The sequence below is a fragment of the Oryctolagus cuniculus genome, chromosome 9 (genome assembly GCF_964237555.1).
Source record: "Oryctolagus cuniculus chromosome 9, mOryCun1.1, whole genome shotgun sequence".
NCBI classification, from domain to species: Eukaryota; Metazoa; Chordata; class Mammalia; order Lagomorpha; family Leporidae; genus Oryctolagus; species Oryctolagus cuniculus.
Window position 1 is genome coordinate 11,522,049 of NC_091440.1, and position 17,766 is coordinate 11,539,814.

The window sequence follows — 17,766 nt, forward strand, 5'->3', positions numbered from 1 at the left end:
GTTCCGAGCAGAGGTTCCTATAGCTGGCCTCTTTGTTGCTTCCACTCAGGTTTGTCTACATTGACGTACTCTCTGAAGTCTTATACTAAACCCCCACAAACTACACTGAAATATTACAATTCTGTCCTTCTAAATCCTGACATGGTTCTTCTCTCTAACAGGATAACCCATAGTTTCAAGTTTGACATATCTGTATTTATACTGTTTTTCCATAAAACCATATTATTATTTGGAGTACAGTATTGTTTTTCAGAGAGCAAGAATGTGACCTTGTGAAAATTAACCAATGTGTTGAAAGCAAGATGTTTGATCCCAGGAGAATCTGATTTCAGATATTCTGATAGGAAAATCAGTGCGAATAAAGCTGTTTAAATATAATCACATAATAGTGTCCTAAATCTTTTTAGTGCCTTGTAGTGTCTTTAAAGAGAATATCATCTTTCCACTGAGTAAATGATAATGCAAATGGACCTACTTGCATATTTTACTGTGAATTGTGATCATTTAAATAAATCATTGCATCTGTCTTTTTGGTAACAAACACATTTAGTAAAGTGATCAATTGTTTATATATAACTAGATCACAATCTATTAGGATCCATTTCAAGCATTTTTTGGTAGTGTGCTGCTTTTTTTTTTAAGTCATTTTGAAATCAATGAGCACTCTTTCCTTGGGATGGAAAGTCTTGGTGTGAAAGTCCAGGTTGGTGCTGGAGGTGTCTGTCGATACTTCCTCTGCTGGTCCAGCAGCCAGATGGAACAAGGGGGTAGGACCTTCCTGATGCACCTGAGACTCCCCACCGTCTCTAGGTGAGAACACAGTCACACAACTCCCCTGTATTATTGCAGGGCCAGCACTGAGAAGCCAGTGCTGGAGAGCGATGGCTGCTTGCTACCTTGCAGCTTCTGGAGCAAGAAGCAGAGGAGCTGCACCTGTCTGCCCGGGGCTTGTGGTCCAGGAAGAGACTACAGAACCCCCTGGGATCCACGGACCAGGAAGAGCACCTCTTCAGAGGCTACATTACTCCAGGATGGGGAAGGGGGACGGAAGGACTCCCCCTGCCCCTGGGAAATGCTGTCACCAAAACACCTCCACCTGATGTCCAGCCAAGGGCCTGTGGTTTGTAGGTCTGTCAGTGCCAAAAACCATGATGCCTTCTGCAGTCCTGCATTTGCCTCTAAGCAGGATCACATAAGACAAAAAAGTTATGTCAAAAACATATGCCATGGTGAAGCAGAGAAAAATATCCTCCCACAAAGGGACTCAGAAGTGAAGGTAAAACTCAGAAATCCAAGATGGCAACGAGTATAGGAGTTCTCCCATCGAGTAGAATCAATGAAAGACAGAGTGTGTAAGGTTTCCATGTCTCAAGGAGTGGCCTTCCGGGTACAAAACTTTGTGAGACTTTGCCTAAAATTTTCCAAAAGATGAGTTTAAAAAAGGCACACTCACAGAGTGCAGTTGTTAAAATTGGAGATCAAGTTGTGAGGATGGATAGCGATCAGGAAGGAACAGTAAAATAAGCCGGCCAAGTGTGTGTGGAGAGAGGCCCTGAAAAAAAAAAAAAAAGGAGCACATAGGAGAAAAATAATAATAAATGAGAGAAGGAAAAAAAAAGGTCCCAAGAGGAAGAAAAGTGTAAATCTGCAGAGTGAAAGGGCTCGGGAATCTCAGCGACATTAAACTAAGAAGAGATGCTTTCCTAAGTGTGTCCTGGTGACCTCGCCTGATAGCAGACATAAAGAAAAAAACTCTTTTAGCTTGGAACAGGCTTCAGTAACCTGCGGAAGCCAGCGAAATACACTGAACAGTGAGCCTTCATTTAAACACCTTGAAAGGAAAGAACTGCAGCTGAGCATCACATACAGCCCAAACCTGCTCTGCCGGTTCCAAAATGCATCTTCAGTGTGAAGGGATTCACAGTCTACAACGCTTGCTGTTTATTTGAGGAAAGCACTCTAAAGGATGCTAATCATAAGAGAAGTAAATCACAGTCTACATATTATATCCAAGAAGATGAAAGGAAGGGAAAATCGATGGGCATTGAACCCCAGCAGCAAGATCCTTGGGGAAAGGAGATAATTGCATTTCCAGAAAGTAGAAATAAATTTGTAAATTCTCTGTGCAAACGCAGACAGGAGTGGAGACTGGGATGACGAATGTGTCACAGGAAGTGTACTTTTGGCAGAGGTGTGAAAGAGGCCTGAATATAAATTATATACGAGAAAATTTTTATTAAAGAATATAGATAATAGTCCAAGTAAATAGAAAACCATGGTGTTGTTCCTAGATATTAAGAATGGATAGTAATCCTATTGAAGTCCTCTTTTATAGCAAAAAGGTAACAAAAAAGAAAAAAATCATAAAGTTGAAGGAAGACATATATGACCATGTGAAAGTTATATTTGTGGAGCTAACAACATGGAAATTAAAAACCAAACTATTGACTAGGGAAGAAGTAGTTGTAGTACATGTAGCAGACAAAAAATTAATTGTCTCAATATCAACAACTCCAAAAACTGGTAACAAAAAATAGCACCATAGGATATTGACAAATTCATGAACAGCAAATTTTAATTATTTTAAAAAGAAATGAAGCCTGCACGACCAATACAAGAACAGATGAGGAGTAATTAGCAACTTTGAGTACACTGGTGCTGCCCTACATCTGGGACAAGAGAAGGCGGCAAATGTTTTACTACAATATTTTGAAGATGATCTCTCAATATTTTTCTGAAAATAAAGTACACTGACCTCTCCTTGCCCCAGCAATGCCAAGTTGGGACATCCATTTGTAGATCTAAGAGCCTCGGTGAAGTCTGACATGCAGAAGGGTGGTTAGTGCAGCCTTGTTTTTGGAGTAGAAGAGACTGAGCCATCTTCCTGGCGATTCCTTCGAGTACCACCTGGTGATGGACTCCAGTGTTAAATAAATGCTGAGCTCTATAGGGAAATCGTGCAGCTGATAAAAGAGTAGGTAGAACCTACATCCTTTATTGGGAGGCACGTGCCTATTTCTCAGCCAGTGAGCAAAGCGAGCAGCAGAGTGTTAGATAAAGAGCAAGCCCTCTCTCGTGTGACCACGTGTGTCCGGGAGAGCAGAGAGATTGCCAGGGGAAGGATGGACAAAGACCTTAACATACAACGCATGAGACAGGTGGGCAAGCAGCCAACTAGCATCCTCGTTTCCACTCAAGGTTATTTCGGGGTCATCATATATTACTTTCTCACATTTTTTAACAAAGGGAAATGGCAATCAAAGATAAAAAGCCACTAGAATCTACAGATATTGTAGCTTTGAGAAGTTATGCTAATTTCCTTCTCATATCTAAATAAACCTTCTGTATAGGTTGTAATGTTCCTTTCCATAAAGTGCTGTGACTTGGCCTGGGAAAGCAGTGGAAGATGGCCCACGTGCTTGGCCCCCTGCACCCACATGGGAGACCCAGAAGAAGCACCTGGCCCCTGGCTTCAGATCGGTGCAGCTCCAGCCATTGTGGCCATTTGGGGAGTGAACCAGAGGAAAGAAGACCTCTCTCTCTCTCTGTCTCTCCCTCTGTCTGTAACTCTACCTCTCAAATAAGTGAATAAAATCTTAAAAAAAAAGTTCTGTTACTAACTCTGTTCTTTTCCACATCTGCCCAATGTGAGCGCAAGAAAATGCCTTCTGATACTCAGTACTGGCCTAGAGAAAGTGAGCTCTCTCCTTTTTTCCTGCCTTTCTAAAACTTGTGTGATGTCTTCTCAGAAGGATATATTATGACAAATCCCAACACTCGCCCTTCTGCCCTTTAACTGCAAGTTAATCTTATATTGCAGATTTTAATTCCAGTTACAACCTCCTTTATAAAATGAGAATTCTTGCCTGCAGGACCAATAAAGGAAAATACCATGCTGCCTTTATAGGTGTGCTGTGTAAGATTGCTGTTTTCTAACAGTAAATTCATAGAATTTATGTTGGCTATTACAAGGTTGAATCAACTGATACTGTAGCTATTAAGTTTTAATATTAAGATTACATATACTTACGTATGCAGACACACACATGCAAATTGCTAGGTATAGAATCCTAATATCTCCACTTGTCATGTGGCCCAAAGCATGAGGGATACATATTTCAATGTTGTTTTGGTTTCAATTTTTTTATAATATACCATATACATTATATAAATTTAATATTTAGAAAAATGTAGTTTATACTAAAAAAGCAGTCTTTCTAGAAATGCAACAATTTCATATATGGCAATTGCCTATAAATGATAATAAATAGTAGATAATAACAAAACAGTGCCACTCACAATCATTCAAAATGCCACTGCAGACATTCAAAATGTTAACTATTTTTCTATTTAAATAGCATTGGTCTACCAAATTCTTGTTGAAGTGTTTCTAATCCATCTTTAAGTAAAATGTCATTCTTGATTGTATAGGGCTCTTCAGTTCTTACGACAGTAAATAAAATTTATGCACTGACAAATACCTGAAATAATTTGAAGCAACTTGTGGTTTGGATTCCAATGTCAATGTCTCTGTTCCTTCAGGTGGCTTTTACGGTGCTCTTTGATTTGGAAGCACTTCTGAAGATATGGTGTTTGGGATTTACTGGATATATTAGCTCATCTCTCCACAAATTCGAGCTGCTCCTTGTGATTGGAACTACTCTTCATGTGTATCCAGATCTCTATCATTCTCAATTCACGTATTTCCAGGTAACACAAAATAATGTCTATTTATCTTCAAAATTATTTTCTTCCCAGGGTAAATATTAGTCACATTCTGTGACTTTATATAGTGATTATATAAAGTAACTGCCTAGGAAGTACGACTTTAAGAGAGGCCCAGTGACCATTTAAACTTCAGGAATAGTGTAGTTATAAATCATAACAACTGTGTTTAGAGCTCCTGAAAATTCAAGTAATGAGTCCATCTATTTTACATATTAATCCTAAATTAGCAGTACACAGATGTACATATTTATATACCTGTGAGATTATGTATCTGAAGTACATATCAAATCTTAAACTCTGAAAGATGTTGGCACAAACTCTGAAGAAGAGGAAATATGGATTTAATTTCAAGTGTATAGCTCCCTCGCTAAAGCATGCTCAACAATGATTTACGGTGGAAATAATAAGGATTTATGAAGTTTACCATTACAGATTTTAGTTGGGCAAATGGTATTTATAAATGCCTATTATTTTCTGTGTGAGGATTAAATGATACTTATAAATATAATAATTGTATATCTATTTTTTCCAATGTGATATATTGAATGACATTGTTTTCTAGTTATTCAGTAATAGTATTTATTGGTTATATAATTTTTAATTGTTGGATAGTTGCAAGGGATTCATTGCTTTTTTAAAATACTTATCATAGATCCTAATCAAAAGCATCCCAAATATAGTCACTTTTCTGACTCCATTTTGGCCATTTATATAAATTAACATACAGACACCCAAATGTGCATTGTTTTCTTCAGAGATATCTTGAATATTTGGGAAACAACATGGTAGTAGAATTTCAATGAAATCGTTTAGAGAAACAGGACTCAACTCTTTAGAAGAGAGAACATGCATTTCGACTTCACTGGTTTCATGTGTTGGTACCAAAGCTGTCTTCCTCAGAATAGTGTAACTCTGGCTGCTAGATCAGGGCTCAGCTCAGTTCTTCTGCTGCCTAGGGAAAGGACGTGAAAATGTAATTCACCAACCATGAAAGGTAGATACCCCCTCCCCTGCCCAGATGGAAGCCCCGCCTCCAGTTGAGCTTCACAGTCACGCATTGAAGCTGCTGGGGGTTATAGATGGTTCACACTTTCCCTTCCCTGGACAGTTTTGGGCGTAAACTCCTCACTCTTTGTTGGTTTCCATGCTGAGGCATCATTATCTTATGTGAGATGACTGGGGTGGGAGAGACATGCGTTTGGAAGTCTTGCTGCAAACCTGCCTTCCTAGTGTGTGTGTGTCGAGATCTGCTCTTGCATAAGCTGTCTGGCTTCCCGAAATCAGCATGGTCATTTAGTACCCCGCGAAGGGCATCATTCTGCATAATCAAGGAGAACATAGCTGGTGAACAGAGCAGAAAATATCCAGATTACAAACCTGTTCATCCCAATTAAGAAAAATATCACTGCGTATTCCACCAAGCGTACAACATAAAACATGTTGAGGGCCTCAAAATCACTGTATCCTTTGACAGGTGAGTTTTCAGTGAAAAGTTATTGGGTCAAAATTTTCTGTACAAAGGTACCCATTTTAGACTTGTGTATGAGAGTAAAAGTGGGTTAAATTAGTTTAAATTAGCTTAGTATGTCACAATGTAAAGTTGACCCTAAAATGAATATGATAAATTTATAATAACTTAGAAATGTTATTGTTTTATTTAAATGTAAAACATTTTAAAATTATATGTAACCACTTGTCATTACATATACGTATATATGCATGTATATAACATATCTATAAATGAAAATGACTGGAAAGAAATAAACCAACAGAAATTGTTCATTATCTTTAGTTTACTTATCTAAAACTAGCTGAAAATTTGTTCAAACCATTCTATATACATAGATAGATTCTATGTATTTGATTCTAGAAAATAATTCATAACATTTTATGGTTGGGTGATTTTCATCTGTGTCTTTTTTTAAAAAAGATTTATTTATTTATTTGAAAATCAGAGCTACAGAGAGAGAGGAGAGACAGAGAGAGGTCTTCCATCATCTGGTTCACCTCCCAATTGACTGCAATGGCCAGAGCTGCGCCAATCCAAAGGCAGGAGCCAGGAGCTTCTTCTGGGTCTCCCACGTGGGTAGAGGGGCTCAAGGGCTTGGGCTGTCTTCTACTTTCCCAGGCCATAGCAGAGAGCTGGATCAGAATGGAGCAGCTGGGACTCGAACCGGTGCGCATATGGGACTCCAGCACTGCAGGTGGCGGCTTTACCTGCTACGCCACAGCGCCAGCCCCTCATCTGTATCTTGCCATCAGTGGCTATGTTTATATTTTTCTAATGAAATAAATAGAAGTTATTTTGTGGTTAAAAAAAAGGCAATCTCTGGAGAAGGTTAGGCATCAGAAATTTTGTTCAGTCTCACATTTGGAGAACGCGGTCTGGGACAGACTGACCCTTTATGAGTCTACTTTACTCTCTCTTTGCCTTGTTGACCTTCGCATTTCTCATTTCAATTTCTTCCTTGTCTGGCCTCAGGTCTTTCCTAACTCAGTTTCACGTTTTTTTACATTTAAATGAAGTAAACCATTTAGTGCAGAATGTCTTCCTTTAAAATATCAATTAGCTCTGTGACAAGTTATTGATAGTTTTTATTTCATTTATTGAAATGATATTCACTGAGCATATACTGTATGCCAAGCACCACTGCAACTACTGACGACGGAGCAAAGGACAAGACAGAGGAGGGCCCCACCTCTGTAAACTCCAGTTCTAGAGGGCAAACCATTCACCAACAGGTGCACAAAGGAATGTAGAAGGCAAGTCATGGGAGTGCCTAATGGAAGAAGCAAGCTGATAAAAAGGATGGAAAATGTGGGATTGGGCTGCTGCTTTAGATAAGTATGCTCATGGAAGCCCTCTTTACAAAGCAGAGCAAAATTCAGGCAGAGACTGAGTGAAGTCGGGGGGCATACCTTGAGTTGTACTATTGAGAACATTCCAGAAAGAGAGAGAACAACACATTACACACATCCCCGGGTAGGAGCAGGATTGATATGAACCAGAAAGGGCACCAAGGCCAGTGTGGACAGGGGGCACACAATGGACAGGGGGCACACAGGCTTATGAGAAATAGGAAAGTCTTGCAGAATTCTGGGTTCTTCCCTAGGATGATCGTGACGATGTTGGCCAGTGTTTCTTGTGCATCTGCTATTTGCCTGGCACAGTGCTGTGTTCATTAAATGCCATACATGTAAATTGAGATCACAAGACCTGATGAGTTGCCCATGACCACATACCTAATAAATGGTGGGGCTGAAACGTATTCCCAAGATGTTTAGATGCAGAGTTCATATTCTTTACCCTACAATTTCTACAGCATCTCACCATGAATCAACAGTGTGATCTTTAAGAGACCAGGAAGATGTGGTTTGGGAAGAAAGTACAACAGGCTTATGTTTGAGACTATGGTTGACCTTATTGTTGTATTTACGGGATTACTAAATTAAAATCAAAACCTGGCTGCTTCGTAGAGTAGTCCGAGTGAAAAACATACTTATCCCTGACTAAGTGAAAAGATACACTTAGAGTCACTGAAATACATTTTTTTTCCTTTTCAAGGATGCAAGTTTAACCCTATGAAAATGCTGCTCAAATCCCCAGTGTGGTAGCTGTATGAAGTTCTGTTTCTTCAAGTTAATGAAATCTTAATGTATCAGAATTTCTCAAATGTGCAGAGGCCATTTTTACTAGAATCCAGGTTGGGACTCAAAATTACCTAGGCAGTCCTTGAAATACCATTTTAGTACAAGTGAAGAAAGTGCATAATACTGAAATCTGGGCTATGAACCAGTTAAATTGTTCCTATAAACTTGTCTGGAATCAGTTTATTCACAGTTAGATACCAAATCACTTAGATCTTAAAATGGAAGAATCAGATAAAAACGTGAAATCTTTCTAGGTTATTTTCTTGGAGATTAATATGATGTTAATTTTGTCTTGTCCCATGTTTTGAACACCCATAAAAACTCAAAGTTGAGCAAATATATGCCATTTTTGGTAACCTTGAAATAAATATTATGTCATTGAAATAGTCACAAAATTTGGAAGTTTGAGACTTAGTGGGGTAAATATTTTAATAGTTCTCATGATAAAGCTGCTTTCTTCTTATTTGGGAAGATGAGCTGAGTGTAGCCTGTCCTGATTTGGAAATATGTGGAAAGAATTATGGCAGAAGGAAACTGGTCTCTTAACCAGGCAATATGATGATTCATTTAACCAACATGATTTCTCCCATAAAGTTTCTTCTTTAAGTATCAGGTTAAGGTTCTTATTAGAAAATATGCATTTCCATACTTCTTCATTTGTGCCATTAGTTGACTTGATAAATGGCTACCAACCCAACCATCAGTGCCCTGCAAACAATAGTAACAGTGCAGTTCACCCCCGGCCCTAATAATATTTAATCATAGTGTAGGAGAAGCTGTGGCCTCATCAAGGCAAAACCCAGATCATAGAACGGTTTCTGGTTTCCCAGGGGTTCCACTTAGATCTTCACTCACCTTTGCTTTGTGCCGGCTTCTTTCTCAAGCTGCCCTTCTCCATGATGCTCCTAGAAGCCTAAGCTTACGTGATGAGTCCAGCAGTACCTACCAGGAATGAAACCCAACAGACCTCTTGGTCGTGTCCAGCGTAAGACCTGAGGGTGACTCGGGTCCCTCTGAGTGCACTGGCTGGCCCTGGGTCGTGGGGTCTGGGGAGTCCCTCCAGGACCGCATGGACTAAGTGGAGGGGGAGTGATTTGCCAGAGAAAAATCTGGAAGAGTAGGAAACTAGGGACTTTTGAAAAGCAAAAGCAAACATGCAATTTTATATACGTAAAACTGAAAATCTAGTTTCTTAAACACATTTCCTGTTCCTTGCTGTATTCCAAGTATAATACTCATCTGTCACAGACAGCTTAACCTCTTCTTGATATGGAATCATCTCAGCCTACCATCCTACATACCATGTTTAATTTATGGAAGGACACAATTTCCTGTTTTAATACCTCCAGACTTGAAGCTTACCTTATAAGCAGTAATGTGTTACACTTTGATTGGCAGTGTTTATATTTCTTAGAAACACTTAAAAAGAAACTGATGACCTCCTGGGTAAACCTCTTTTAAAATGGTATTTTTCCATCCTACCTTCTCTGGCTTTTACTTAAACACAAGGTAAACTTTTTAATCATTTAGATATGCCCTGAAGAGTGTGCCTTTGTATTCTGGTCCCTTTTTAGTAATAACCATTGAGTAATGTATGTCCCAACCTGTGCTTAGCACCAATCATCAATCAGTATTTTCTAAATGAATGAGTGAATGAATGAATTGTGGGTGAAAATTTTTGCAAAATATATACGTGGATAAATATATATTTGTTACATTTATAATGCACCTATACATTTCTACCTATCTATGGTATAGATAATAAGCACATGTCGTAATGATCCAAAATACTATATTTACCTAATATAGAAGTGTGCTTCTTTGCACCAGTTGGTAGAAATCTCAATGGCTGTGTTTCATTGGTCATTTTGTACCCAGTCTGTTGTTCTGGATCTGTCCTGTCGTATACAAACTCCTATTTCTGGTCCAAAGGGCCACTCCAAATGTTTCCATGTCCCGACCAAAGGAATGTATAAAAACTGTCTCCAGGGAAAGCTGCCAGAAGTGGCACAAATCAGTTGCTTCACATACCTTAGGTTTGAGCCTCATTCACAGGAGGCACATGGCTGTATGTGCAGTGCAAAGCTCTAGATTTAGTCACCTGCTAAGCTAAAAGTCAAGACTTTCCACTATTTAAAGGAAGAAAGAGGAAGTGTTTGGTGGAATATCAGCGTCAGCTACAAGACTTTGTTTACTTTTGATAGAACTTTTTCTATTCTTTATAAATATGTAAAAATGCCTAGAAAAATTTAATTTATGAGACAATATAAATGAAAATATTTTATTACATATTTGAACATTAGAAGAACATCAAGTTTGTTCCGATAATATATACTAGTTAGTTAATACCATTTTGAGTGATGACATAATATGATAAAAACCATTTCCCTCCATTTCGACATTTGAAATTTATTCTTGCTATATGACCAACACTGAGTCAGACTGTTATCTCAGTTATTGTATTGTTATGTGTAGTCTCTAGATGCTCCAATGAAAAGGTGTGATTTTTATAGTGTGTGGCATTTCTGTTTTTGTGTGAGCTTTTTAAGATTCAGTGTAAACGAATCATCAAGTGTGTATGGTTTTCTCTCCTGTGAAAGGTTCTTCGGGTGGTTCGACTCATTAAGATTTCACCTGCATTAGAAGACTTCGTATACAAGATATTCGGTCCAGGAAAAAAGCTTGGGAGTCTGGTTGTGTTTACTGCCAGTCTCCTGATTGTGATGTCAGCAATTAGTTTGCAGATGTTCTGCTTTGTGGAAGAGCTGGACAGATTCACAACTTTCCCAAGGGTAAGAGTAAAAAGTGCACTCGTTTCTTTATTATTCTTACTTTGGTAATAATAATTAACATCAACATAACTTCTTTTTGTTAACTTTTATTTAGTAAATATAAATTTCCAAAGTACAGTTTATGGATTACATTGGCTCCCCCCCGCCATAACTTCCCTCCCACTCGCACCCCTCCCATCTCCCTCTCCCTCCCCCTCCCATTCCATTCACATCAAGACTCATTTTCAATTATCTTTATATGCAGAAGATCGATTTAGTATACATTAAGTAAAGATTTCAACAGTCTGCACCCACACAGAACATAAAGTGTAAAATACTGTTTGAGTACTAGTTCTAGCATTAATTCACATTGGACAACACGTTAAGGACAGATCCCACATGAGGAGTAAGTACACAGTGACTCCTGTTGTTGACTTAACAATTTGGCACTCTTGTTTATGGCATCAGGAATCTCCCTAGGCTCTAGTCAGGAGTTGCCAAGGCTATGGAAGCCTTTTGAGTTCACCGATTTCGATCTTATTCCGACAGGGTCATAGTCAAAGTGGAAGTTCTCTCCTCCCTTGAGAGAAAGGTACCTCCTTCTTTGATGGCCCGTTCTTTCCACTGGGATCTCACTCGCAGAGACCTTTCATTTAGGGTTGTTTGTTTTTGCCAGAGTGTCTTGGCTTTCCATGTCTAAAATACTCTCATGGGCTCTTCAGCCAGATCCGAATCAACATAACTTCACCTGAGCAGTGTTTCAAACTATGGTCATATTTTTGATACCTTGATATAAATTTCAGTATTTAAAGTTGTCTTATTTGGGGTGCAGATGTTTGACTACATTTTCAGCACTGAAATTCAGATTATTCATCAATTCTAAAATTCTGGAATTAAACTAGTAGAATTAGGTACTGAAACCAATAAAAATGGGAGGTAAGATTGTTAGCACCTATCGGTTAAAATAGGGAAGAAGTTTAAAGTTTCTGTTTTGTCTTTGTCTGAGTTAGTATTAAATCTGTTTCACAGTTCATGCATTTTTATGTCAGGCATAATCTAGAAGAAAACTTTTAATTTCCAATATGATAAAAATTCATAGACTCTTCAGCTTTAACATGTCATTAGAGTATCTGTAAGCCTTCTACAGTCTCATCAGAATTCACTTGGGCTAATAATCAATCAATGTATAAGTGGTACACATGTAAAAGAAACAGCCCCCAACCAGACGATCCAGAAATTTAACTCCAAGTGAACTTAGAAATGTAAGCAACTATAATGACCAAGAAAAATACTGTATATGTTTATGTTTTCACCAAAAGTTTAAATATTATACGGAAAGAAAAATTCGGGGTAAAAACAACATACAACACTTTTTTTTTAAGTTAAGCTTTGAGAGCAAGTAAGTCTGTACTCCTACTGGAAAGACTAATATAACTGTGATTATTTTTTAAAGTATTTACTAGATTTGTTACTTTAGCTTCCTATGTGGAAATTCCTCCTTTTTATAATGCAGATTTTTCTACAGTGCTTCCCTAAGCATTTGTTGGGTTTAGCCGACCTAGAGCAGGCAGTTCTGGTGAGCCTGGAGACACAAACACAGTAGAGTGCGCCTCCAGAAATCCTCAGCTGAGACACATGAGGCTCTGCAACCTGTAACGAGGGTAGGCGCCAGGCTCCCTGGGAACCCAGAGGCGGAGCCATGACCAGGAACGGAGAAGTCCAGGAAAGGTTGTTGGAACAGGCAGTTACGGAAGAACAGTTGGTACAAACAACTGAAGTGTAAGAGAGCAGTGTTCCAGGCTGAGGGCAGCAAGGCTGACAGTCTCAGGTGAGCCATTTCTTGTTCTGGAACTAAAAGAACGATCAAGGGTAAGAGGAGGAGAGGAGGCCAAGGACCTCTGAAGTTGCGTGCAGGTGTGATGGTGCTGCAGTGTTGATGAGAGAGAGCAAGCAGAGGGGGGGGTTAAAGACCTATGAGGTCAAGGAACTCTGCCCTAAGATTCTGAGGAGATGGGAGAAGGCAGTGTCCGGCACTGGGACAATGACTGGCCTCAGGTGCTGAACTGCCAGATGTGGGAGTGGGTAAGACAAGCCAAACTGAATGTCATGACCGAACTCTGCTCACTTTCTGTGACCTTGAGTGCGAGAGGCAATTCTAGATCTGGCTCCCCAGTGCTGTGTTTCCCACTGAGTGTCAGCAGACGAGTGAATATTGGAGTGGGTGTGGGGATTATTTCCTTGCTGGGCACTCCTGCATTGAGGCATTTGCACTTGTGTGGCTGTGAAGAGCCAAGGAAGAAAAGTGTAGGGGCCAGGAGCGGCAAAGTGCTGAGGCAGAGTAGGGAGGAGTTGCCCCAGCTGCGTCCTGCCATGCAAGGGGCCCTTCCAGTGGAAGCACCTGGCTGGGCAAGCATAGAAGCAGGGCTGGCAGGGGTCTGAGTCTGTGATTACGGCTGACTGCCAGGACACTGCGAGGCCCTGGCCTGCACCAAGGCTGGCATGAGGAGTGCTGTTTCCTTATCCCAGGGGAGTCCCCTGGATACTGGCCAGGCCAAGCTTTATGATTGCCTATGGTTGGTTCTAAAGTCTCACTCACAGGGTGGTGTTGCCCTTGAGCTGTCTCAACAGGGTGGGGTGGTCAGCTCGCTCTCCAGGGCAGGAGAGTTGCAAGCAATTAAGCCCCCCTTCTCCTAGCCTGCCCCCACTGGGCAAATAAAAAAAAAACAGCAATAGCCATCTCGCACACACTAAGACTGTCGTTACCAAGGTCCATCTTTTAGTCCAGTTGAATTCGGCACACATTCATGAAGGCCCAAGAGTCAGCAACTGTTCTAGGCACCAGGAAGCTAAATGAGGAACAACAAAACCTCAGTTTCCTTCTTCATGTACAGTCTTATCTTGATATAAATCCTCGTCTTTTCCCATGTCTTCCCTTTTCATCTCACTGGTCTGTGTTTCTTACCCAAAACCTCTTTGAGCCAGTTGGCTTTCAGGGTTCAGAATGTTCTAGATATTAAAACGGTATAATACCCCAGCCCAGCACTGTTTGAAATCGTATTATGTAATCAACAGATTAATGTTCAGTAGCAAAACCTCACCCTTTAGTCAAGGAGGAATAAATAAATTTTCAGATCAGATTAGATTTTGTAGTTCAATAAACTACCAAAGTAAAAAAAAATCCTTTGAGAATTTTCAGAATGTTTTTAATTTCAGAGTTGTGAACAAAGGGCCTGAATGACAACCACTGCTGCTATGAGTGCACACTCGTGTCATACGAGGCTTGATCTGCATCACTGCTTCACCACCTTCTTAGCTGTGTCAACCTGTACAAATTATTCTTAAAGCTTCCATTTTTCTCAGCCTCCAAAATAGAGGTTAAAAATGGTATTTTTCTCCTGCATTGTGCATCTTGAATAATACCCAAAACAATACAACTGGCCCTAGGAAGCATTTTTTTAAAAGGCTGGATTACACCCTATTTAATACATTTGGGAGTTGGTGGTAGTATCAGCCACATAAAAGACAAGGCTGCTTTGTAGCTTAGCCCTGACTTCGTCCCTCTAGATTTGCTCTCATTTCCAGCCATAATAGTAATCAAGTAGCATTACATTTTCTGATCTCCAATTACTCAATTTTGCCTTTCTGCCTGATTACTCTGACCATCCTAACAAAAGCAGCCGAGTGCTGACAAGGCCCCTAATCAGTGATTCAGCAGCTGACAAGGTTGACAAGCCAACCATGTGAAGTAGCTGGATGGCGTAGACTTTTCTTTGCATATGGACGTAATTAAAGTTCAATCTCTGAAAAAAAAAAAAAAAGAAATTTTGCAAGAAATGTTCAGTATGACATTGACAAAAAAGTCGTTACCATCCCTAATCAAATCAAGTGCCAGCGACTGGTAGTTGTTTCCTGATGCTGGATTTCTGCTCAGGCCCCCATCCGAGGGTCTCCCTTCCCTCACTTGAGCACAATTCCATTTTTATCTTGTGGTTGAGTTCTCAGTGTCAATTGGCTAATTATAGTCTTAGTCAAAGCACAGCACATGAGGAGAACACATTTTCTATAAGAGAAAAACATATATCCCCAGTGAAATGAAAACTTGTTGATATTATCTTGATTTGAGTCTGGTCATCCCAGAGGCTGGCTACCAGCAACTTGTATAGGGCTGTGGAATGAATGATGCAGGAAAAGAAAATGCAGAAATGTTTGTGAGACTTGGGGAGAGCACTCACCCTGCAGACGGGAGGACTCGGGCAGGGGCAGAAAGAGCCTGGAGTGGAAGGCGGGCTCCGTGTTGCTGCTGGGGAGGTGAATTTCCTATGGCAGTTTCTCCAGTGGGATCTTGACTCAGCCATTAGGGGATGCAGGCTATCTATGAAACTGGAACTAGACATACAATTAAAACAGGTTTGATTAGGAGCTTGGACTCCAGCAACCTACTTTGAAACTCTGGGAGGACTTAACAGACATGTGAGGGCGATTTCCCCATCCAGACTCCGGGAGACTCCAGAGAAGCAAACAGAGCAGCCGCCCAGGCATACAAAGTGACCCTCTAAGGGACTCGCACGTGGAAGACCCAGGTACCCCTGCAATACCAATAGGTAGAAGAATCTTCACGGGAAATGAGGCCGTGAAATTAACCCTATTAGGGAATCAGAAAATCCTATCAGAATTTCACCCAAGTGTTTATACGCCAATACTGTCTAAAGGACCATCAATTTCCCATTTAGTTCATTTCTTTAATATTTTTCATCTCCCTTCTTGTTTTAATGGGAAAACGTGTAGATTTTAGAATCACACTTAAGCACTGTTGACTAAGTAGTCATGGGTGATATTGAATTTGAGCTTCACTTGTTTTTAAAATGGTAATATTTGCCTAATATGATAACTGATAGCACCTGTTAGAGATGGTGAACCAGAGGCTTAGAGGCCTTGAAGGCAGCATCTACAGCTCCTTCCAGCTGTTATCAGGACAGTCATGTGGGCCCTGGCAGACACACTGCAAAGTGGTTGGCTTTTCAGGAAATACTGAGTGTCCAGAATAAAAATGTTTATCAATAAATAACCAGAAAGAATGGTTTCTGGAAGAGTTTATCACAAACTAGTTCTGTGGGACCTAATGAAATTAAGAAGTTGGATGAGGCAATAACATTGTTGGAACCCAGCCGGAGGGTGGCGTCAGGAAATTGTCAGGACCTCAGCTGCACCTGGTGCTCCATGTCCTACTAAAGGTAGGACATTCCGGCAGGCACTGCGGCTCACTAGGCTAATCCTCCGCCTTGCGGCACCGGCACACCGGGTTCTAGTCCCGGTCGGGGCGCTGGATTCTGTCCCGGTTGCCCCTCTTCCAGGCCAGCTCTCTGCTGTGGCCAGGGAGTGCAGTGGAGGATGGCCCAAGTGCTTGGGCCCTGCACCCCATGGGAGACCAGGATAAGTACCTGGCTCCTGCCATCGGATCAGCGCGGTGTGCCGGCCGCAGCAGCCATTGGAGGGTGAACCAACAGCAAGAGGAAGACCTTTCTCTCTGTCTCTCTCTCTCACTCTCCACTCTGCATGTCAAAAAAAAAAAAAAAAAAAAAAAAAAAAGATAGGACATTCCAGGTGACACTGGGTACATAGGACCAGAGTCAGTCCAGTTGTTACCCAGAGGGTGGAACTCTCCTAGGACTCCTTGAAAAAACAAAATGTGAAAATGTGACCAATAGATGGTGCACTATATTGGCCTTGGACAAATAGAGATTGACAGATATGTAGGGGCATTTCAAAAATAATAGAGAACTAATCAAGTGGAAACAATGAAAGAATTATTAACTCTCACAAATAGAATGTTCACCTCTACTGGAAATAAGCCACAATCCTAAACTCAACTTATCTCAGTGTTGAATGTGATTTCCACAGTCGCAATGATGTCAATGCTGACTGCTCTTGTGGGGAAAATGTGAAAAGGAGTTCAGAAGTGGTGATGTGATGCTAGCAAGCTTCAATCCTCATCTACTATATCAAAACTCACCATTTTCCCAAAACAAACCACTGCTCTGTCAGTGTTCCTTCTTGTAAAGCAAAGTACCAGCATTTCCTTAGTTGCTTTTTAAGAAGCTTTTTAAGGAATCTCCCCTGCCTCCAATTCCCCTCTCATCTGCTGCCCCCCACCCCCAATCCAGGTAATCTTTGAGTCTTAGCAGGGTTACATCTTTCACATCTTCCAACCTTGTATAGTCAAGCCACCCTCAGGGCCACCACCCTAGCTCAGACCAACATTCTCTCTCACCATCGGTCTCCCTTCCTCTATCGTGATTCAGTGCAACCTCTATCTACAGTAAGAATGACGCCTCTAAAAAGTGAATTGTCTCATGGTGCTCTCCTGTTTAAAATGTTTCCAAGTTCTCCATTCCCTTCAGGCAAAGAACAGACAGATTTGATGAGAATATCCTTTTCAATATCTTTTTTCCTTCTCTGATACTTTTTTCCCTCTTTTTTTTTTTTTTTTTTTTTTTGGACAGGCAGAGTTAGAGACAGAGAAAAAGGTCTTCCTTTTTCCATTGGCTCACCCCCCAAGTGTGGCGCGTTGCAGCCGGTGCACTGTGGTGCGTTGCAGCCGGTGCACTGCGCCGATCTG

At 40.6% G+C, this 17,766-nt stretch overlaps 1 protein-coding gene across 2 annotated transcripts in view; it reads left to right on the forward strand.

Moving 5' to 3' along the window:
* NALCN (sodium leak channel, non-selective) overlaps positions 1 to 17,766 on the forward strand; it is a 375,525-nt gene that overhangs the window by 193,771 nt on the left and 163,988 nt on the right. For both annotated transcript variants that reach the window (XM_051849987.2, XM_051849988.2), the window contains 2 exons: positions 4,543 to 4,710; positions 10,980 to 11,171. In XM_051849987.2, the coding sequence (XP_051705947.1) occupies positions 4,543 to 4,710; positions 10,980 to 11,171 (360 nt within the window). The remainder of the gene's footprint in view (positions 1 to 4,542; positions 4,711 to 10,979; positions 11,172 to 17,766) is intronic.